Source organism: Rhincodon typus, chromosome 15 (genome assembly GCF_021869965.1).
Source record: "Rhincodon typus isolate 14 chromosome 15, sRhiTyp1.1, whole genome shotgun sequence".
Taxonomy (NCBI): domain Eukaryota; kingdom Metazoa; phylum Chordata; class Chondrichthyes; order Orectolobiformes; family Rhincodontidae; genus Rhincodon; species Rhincodon typus.
Window position 1 is genome coordinate 26,207,727 of NC_063346.1, and position 7,535 is coordinate 26,215,261.

Below are 7,535 nucleotides of genomic sequence, written 5' to 3' on the forward strand. Positions count from 1 at the left end.
CTGTTTCTACACTGTAAGGATTCTATTCTATGCACTCAAAAGGGTGATGGGTGAGGGTGTGGCCACAGTGGGGAAGACAATGGGGTAATGCTCAAACAAAAAGGAAATGGTGACATTTGAGTTAGCCACAGGCAAGATAAAAACATTACTTCAGAGACACCATAATTGCAACAATAAGTTAAGTTACAAAGTTGAATTCCATTTCATATACATTGGAAATTATAAAGTGAGAAAAGATAGATGGATAGGTGGTGTCACAGTGGTAATGTCATTAGACTAATAATCCAGAAACCCCAGGCTAATGTCTGGGGTCATGGGTTCAAATCTCACCATGACAAATGGTAGAATTTGAATTCAACAAAAATCTGGAATTGAGCTGATCTAATAGCAACCTGTATGGTTGCTATGACAATTGACACTTATCTGGTTCACTAACATCCTTTAGGGAAGTAAATATGTCATCTTTACCCAGTCTGGTCTACATGGTGCCAGACTCGCAGCAATGTAGTTGACACTTAACTGTCCTCTGGGCAATTAAGGCTGTGCAATAAGTGCCGGTCTAGCCAGCAACATTTACATTCAATGAACAAATTTTAAAAAGGTGGGTAGAAGTACAGTTTTTCCAACTATTTACAGTTCAGTTCTAAATGCCTAGCATACAATCAAAAGCATCTTACCCACTGCAGCACCTGCATTTCTGTTTACTTGCCTCAGCATCAACTGTTCACAGGTCATTTGAACTAGGGAAAGTGTTGGGTGGAGAAGAGGGTGGTTGTGTGGAGCAATCACAACTGTCAGTGCTGGCAGTTGTTACACCTACCCTTCAAGGGGAAAAAAGTTGGTTCTGAACACCTAACTTGAAAAGCTCCAAGATTTATCCCTCAGACAATGAATTTATTTGTGAAGTAGAGGACGTGGGGAGCCACTAGTTATCGGAGAATTCTTCAAAATCAGATCAAGAGAGACTACTGAACATCTCAGATGTCCCTGAGATGCTGGGCAAAGAAATGAGCATTGTTGCCCCAGTTTTCCACCTGGGATGCAGGTGACCAATAGCCGATTTCTATCATGACATGAGCAATCCAATTCATTCATGGTTAGTCATTTTTGGAAATTATTAGTTTTAGTCAATAATTTTCATTTTTTTTCTGTTTTGGGGTTGATTTCTACATACCAAAGATAAAATTGTCTGGTCTGAAAAGATGTCCAAAAGGTCCTGATCGGACGCTGTCCATTGTGCCTGGTTCCAGATCCACTAAAATGGCTCTGGGTACATATTTAAGAGCTGCAAAGAGAACAAAATCACAATAGTCAGTTTATCTGCTTTTTATTTGTGGAAAGGAAATTTGGTACAACTAAGGAGTTATTTCAAATGTATTCATTCCTAAAATCACAAGCTTTCACCCACATCGCCCAGGCATCATCTGTGTGATGACCTCACAAGATGATTTCCTGCTTTGGCAAAGCTTTATCCCCATTCCAAGAGTGTGATATCTCAGGAGTTCAACTACTCTCAATGCCACAATTGAGACTTTTTTATTATTGAGAAACTGTGTTGGATGTCTAATACAACATTAGAGACAGTTAATAGCAGCAGATCCAAGAGTAGCAATTAGTAATGTCAAGTTTCTGCTTCAAACAATTGAAGATTTTCGAAAGGAAAAAAGTTAACTTTCAAATAGAATCTGTATGTGTTTACCCTGTACTTTAAATATTCATATAGCTGAATTCCAACTCACAAAATACATGAAATAACAACATTAAGCATTTAGATTAAATGTTGGCTTTGCCTACAACTGTACGTTGCCCTGGAATAATACATAATTTATAGCTTCCACCCCCGCCATCACAATTTCAGTAAAAATCTATTTAGCTTTATTAACGCACCTCATTCTGAAATGCAGTTTTTGCTTGACAGTACATAGTGAGCATTGATGTTAAGTAATACTGCACTACTTACAAGATGCTTCATTGTAGTAGACACTAATTCTCTCCACCTGCAAGTCTGAGTCACCCACATAGTTTCCGCTGGGGTCAATTCCATGCTCATCACTAATGACCTCCCAAAACTGAAAAGAGCAGAGGAAGATCAAGAAGTATAAGATACCCATCCAGGCAGCAGATTAATTAATAAGCTAAATGTTATGTTTCTTTTGGGAAACTAACAGGCAATAGCTGCTTCAATCAATGTATGAATCTTGGTGTGTGGGTAATTACAATAATGTGACAAAATGATGGATGCAGGCCAATTCTTGGCTTCAACCCAACCAAATATACGAGAGAGATCTAATCGCTTTTATTCACTTCTATTCCCACATCCTTATTCAAGTCTATTTAAATGTAGTCAGGTCTGCTAAAAAATGTTTTTACTTTGCCTTAGCTGAGATCCAAAAGGATTCATACACTTCAACATCTATACAGTTGAAATGTTGCTTTCACTTTACTCTGATATTTCTTAAATTATTCTGATGAGTGCAAGACAAAGGCTTCAATAAATATTTATCTTTTTCAACAATACTCAAAATCAATTCCCCTTTGTCGACAATCTAAACTCTATCTAATTCCCAAAGATTCAAGAGGAAAAAAATCTGTTAAAAAATGTCCAAGTTGTTCTTTGTCTCTGTCGTAATGATAGCCTGAATAAACTGTCTGCTGACAGGCAGTAATTATCTTAACATGAAAAACAGTAGGGGTAGGGACAGCAAGCAGAACTAATTACATGTTGCTTTACACTATGATTTATATATTCTTTGTATTCAAAATTAAACAGAATATTTTTAGTGAACGATGACTTTTTATCTACTATTGCATTTAGTGACATGCCAGGTTACAAATTGTACTAAAGGACTAGAGAAAAAAGTCTTCAGCTATGACATTCTTTGTAAACTGAATATCTTTCTTAAGCATAATTCATTGAAAAACTGTAAAATACCTAACAGTAAGTTGTATTGTATACATTCCTGAAATAATTTTTAAAAATGCAACTTAGAAAAATCTGAATTTCAGTGAAGGTACACGTTTGTCCTCTAAAGAAATCAGTCATGCGACAAACCATTATATTCTCATTACTGCAAAGACATTATCATTTCATTACAATTCATCACTGCATTTTAAAAGCTGCATGTGAATTAGTTAAAGACCCACTCTCTAAAAGAGGGCATGGTTACATACATTGTTAACAGCACGATTTACAATTGAATTGCATTTTGGTGATTTTCATGAATAAAGCATGTGAAGTTCATTTTGTTTCTTCAAAGACAATCATTGCAGCAATACACAGATTTTACCTGTAAAATTATTTTAGTTGTTCAGAAAAAAGGACCATTCTTTGCAATACATTCAAATTTGCATTGCAAGATGTGCTTCATTTGGCAGCTGACCATGGTACTGAAAGTGCCAACACTAACTTATGGTATATTTTACCCCCAGCTAATTTTGAGAGATTAATTTGGTTGCTTGAGTGCACAAAGTAGCTTTAATGTTCTTCTGCATCTCCTGGGGGTATAGTTAATTGAGTAGGAGCCCTCAGCTGTCCAATAAATTTGAATTTCCATTTTGTCTCACTCATCATAAGCTCACCTACATTTGAACACCAGCTGGCAGACGCAGTACCGATTTAATTTCTTCCTCTTTGCACTTGTGAATAAATTAGATACAATCTAACATTTTGGCTCCTCCCAGTTCTATTATCCATCTCAGACCCATATGTCTCAAAATGGGTAATGGTTTCATGTTTAATGTTTCTAAAAGTTACCAGGTGCATATTTAAAACATGATTTAGCCAATAAGTAGCATATATTAATTACATCCTTTCTAAAAGGGTGACACAGTTAAAGATATGATTAGAAGCATATTGCCCATTCACTTTGATCAATGATCAGATCTAGCTAAACTGAGATGAAGTCTCTCCTTTCTGCCGGTTGTAGGGCTAATATAAATACTGTTTCTAGTAGGTCTAAGCCGAACTTTAACCCTTTCCTGCAACATGATTCAAATTGGACCAGATGCCCAGGAGTTATTAGCATGCCTGATCTTGGAAGTGAAATGTCACACTAAAGATTTTCTCTGCTGATTGTTGGTCCAAAGTAATAGGACATTAAGTCTATTGTAAGCCAAAGCTGTAACCAATATGGGAGTACCTGACACTGATGCATGATCACAAAAACAAAACGTTGCACTTGTAACCTCAACAGATACATCAGAGTCCAAACAAAATCTCAGCCCTGACTGATATTTGTTTTGTTATTTGAGATGTGGATTGCACTTTTATTATTAATTCAGATTTTCAATGTTGTAATTGTTCTTTGATATGTATGTTAATAGAAGAAAAGAGAGATTTTTACTGATTCACTGTGCCACACTATACTGTCATATCATAGCCTATCCATACATGCTGTCAGAACAGCAACTGCAAAAAATCAGCCTGGTGTTACAGATTTGAGTGAACTGTTTTCCTTAAATTGTGTTCTCAAGTGTCTAACATGGAGGTTTATGAGCAACAGCTACCCAATTTCATTGGTTAGTTAAATTATTCATCCAATCTGAGGTTTAGTAAGATCCTGACTTTGTTTGGACCACTTTGACTGGGAATGATCCCATTCTTCTCCCTCTCGAGAAGAAACCACTCCTCACAATATTGGCTGCAAAGAATGGAAAATAACTCTCAGGTAGGATGCTTGAATTGTAGTAAAGCAGTCTCCTTGGTTGCATCAAAAGCAGCCACACCCATGTTCAAGCCCAAATCCTTCTTGGAGAGATCAGTGAAAAAGCCACCTCCAGGCAACCATTGAAATCCCTGGGCATTGTGATCCCATTCATGTAACCCATCTGAGTGCTGCACTGGGTAGGTATCCCCAGAAGAACATTTAGACTTAAATGACCTTGTGGCTTTGATTCTGGCAAGTAGTCCATCTTTAACTGTTTAAATATTGCAAGGTCACCAGTCTTTGCCTTGGATGAATTGGCATCTAGCTATTCACTATAATTTGCCAAGAATGCCTGTTCCACATTTAAACAAGCTTTTTAATAATCCTTCAAGATTGTAATTAATAAGCACAAAGCTTCTAATCATGTACCCAATGGGTTAGGATTTTTCCTAAACGCATGAATTACCCTTTGCAGCAATCAGATTTCAAGTTCCCTTTGTGTTTATTCTGATTCCATGTTTTAATCAAACTTGTTTCATTTGCTATCAGGAGAGATTTCTATTTATAATGTTATTTACTTCGTTGGGTAGTCAATCTTTAAATGGACGAAGTGGCTACACAACAGAACAATAAAGAGGAACAATTTATAAATTACCCCTTCTAGTGCACTTTTACTGAATACTATCGTTAAGTATTTGCTTTGAGCCTTTTTAAATGAAAAAAAAACTTTTAACAGGTTCTCAACGTGAATGGAAGCAGAGATAACAATGACCCATTACAAGGTTATTCATGGTAGAGATAGGACTGTTAACATGACTTCGATGACAGTTCTGAAAGAAGGCTCTTTGTCTTCCCATGATTGAAATCACGGCTCCACCCCGACGCTGCTGGTTTCCTGCAGATCCAGGGTTTGCTGGGGCTGTCCTCGGACGGTGCGGCACAGAAGAGCTAATCCCTTTCTCCGCTGGTATCTGCAGTCTCGGGCGTGGCTGTCTGCAGAGCCCACGTCTCTGCCGAAAGCAGCCCACAGGCACAGATTCCAGAACAAACCTGCAAATGTCACAATGTAACAAAAGAACGACGAAACCCTAACTAAGATAATGGCAAGCTGAAAAATGCAATTGTAAATCACCCAAAATCCCTAGGCTAAGACATGAAACGAAAGAAAAGGGAAAATAAAAACAGAACTAATAATATTTGGCAGTATTAAATTTAACACGGAACAAAAGAAGCTTATATATAGAACAATGCCGTTATTTACTGGAACCAAAACAGTATTCCACATTACCTCCATAACAGATTATGGAGTTTATTTTTTTTACAAAATAATGCAACTTAAACTCATTTTTCTTCAGATTTGCTAACATTCTTTAATGTCCTGCCCTTTGTCATAACCACATAAATACTTCGATATTAACTAGAATTTACCTTGGCACCGATCTGGTTGCCACATTGGCCAGCCTGGATGTGAACAATCTCTCTCATTCTCTTGCTGTTCTTTTTGTCTTCTTTACCGTGGCTCGGTGAAGAACTCTCCACTGCTGTTTCTGCCTGGGGAAAGGTGGTGGGATGATGCTGTCCATGCTTTTATACCATTGCCTTGCACCAGCTGATCAGTGCCCCACAACAGGGCGGGGTCGCAGCCGGGTGACGTCAGTCTCCCGGGAGACGGAGCTCAGCAGCCAATCAGAATGGCAGGGACACTGCACCATCCCTGCACTCCAGAAGTCACCTCCCACGAAATGCATCACCTCTGCTGCAAATACTGACCCGTCCGATTGTGTGCGCCATGTTGAGGCAAAATGATGTGCATCTATGCATTTACCAGACCATCAGGTCGTTAGCAATGCTGGATAAGTAGGACTTTGTCAGCAATGTTTATGTGTCTCAAAATTCTGCTTTAAAATTAGGTTAGATTTTTGTAATCTGTCAAAGATGCCTACAGTGCAATACAGGAAAGTGTTTCAGAGAGAGTTTAAAATGCATTGACCAAAACAAAGTACTTCTGAAAAACAACAGTAAATGCTGGAAATACTCAGCAAGTCAGGCAACATTTGTGCAAAGAGAAACAGAGTTAACGTTTCGGTTCTGTGACCTTTCACGTGGACTCAGTGATTGGGGCAGGAGGGATCGCATGACAAATCAAAATAAATTGCTGGAAAAGCTCAGGAGGTCTGGCAGCATCTGTGAAGAGAAATCAGAGTTAACGTTTCGGGTCCGGTGACCCTTCCTCAGAACTGACGGTTGACAGATGGTCTTGTCGTGCAAGGAAAGAAGCAAAATCGTGTCCAGAGGATACGTGCATGGCAGGATAGCTGCTGTTGAAAAGGAATAAGAGAAAAATAAAACAGCAGAGTGAAACACAGTGAGAGCTGAGGTGATGATTCAAAAGTATCCATGCAAGTATTGAGGTCAGAAAGCTCCAAAGTGTTACATTGAAGGATGTGTGGTTCTGTGAGCTTGTATTGAGTTTCTCTGGAACAGGCAATGGAGATCAGTGTGGGGGTAAGGCAGATAATTCAACAGGCAACCTGAACCTCAGAGTCATGCTCATGGATTGAGCACGTGTTCCATAAAGCACTCACTTATTTCGCATTTGGTCTCTGCAAGGTAGTGCCGATCACATTGTGAGGGGCATACCACAGTATACAAAGTGGAGAGGAGTATTACTAAATTGCTGTCTCATTTGGAGAGTTTACAGCTCTTGATGGTGGGAAGGAAGGAGATAAAAGGACAGATGTTGCATTTCCTGCAATAGCATGGAAAGGGACTGACTGAGGAGTGGACCATGATGTTATGGCAGGAATGGCCACTTTGGAATGCTGCAAGGAACAGTTGTCTTTGATGATAGAATGGCAGCTAGAGGTCACGGAAGTGGTGGACAATGAT

At 38.7% G+C, this 7,535-nt stretch overlaps 1 protein-coding gene across 1 annotated transcript; it reads right to left on the reverse strand.

Annotated features, from left to right (window-relative positions):
- Positions 1–1,166: 1,166 nt before the first annotated feature.
- LOC109935943 (tubulin beta-4 chain) lies at positions 1,167–6,248 on the reverse strand. Its single transcript, XM_048605970.1, has 3 exons — positions 6,075–6,248; positions 1,961–2,069; positions 1,167–1,285 (listed from the first exon to the last, which is right to left on the reverse strand). The coding sequence occupies exons 1-3, from the start codon at positions 6,129–6,131 to the stop codon at positions 1,167–1,169; spliced, it is 285 nt and encodes a 94-aa protein (XP_048461927.1). The 5' UTR covers positions 6,132–6,248.
- Between the last annotated feature and the right edge of the window lie 1,287 nt (positions 6,249–7,535).

Excerpts from the sequence above, each read along its gene's own strand:
- LOC109935943 (XM_048605970.1), bottom strand. The coding sequence starts at position 6,131 with ATGAGAGAGATTGTTCACATCCAGGCTGGCCAATGTGGCAACCAGATC. Across the intron at positions 2,070-6,074 it reads GCAACCAGATCGGTGCCAAG|TTTTGGGAGGTCATTAGTGA; the intron begins GTAAATTCTAGT and ends TGCTCTTTTCAG. Across the intron at positions 1,286-1,960 it reads CTACTACAATGAAGCATCTT|CTCTTAAATATGTACCCAGA; the intron begins GTAAGTAGTGCA and ends TTCTCTTTGCAG.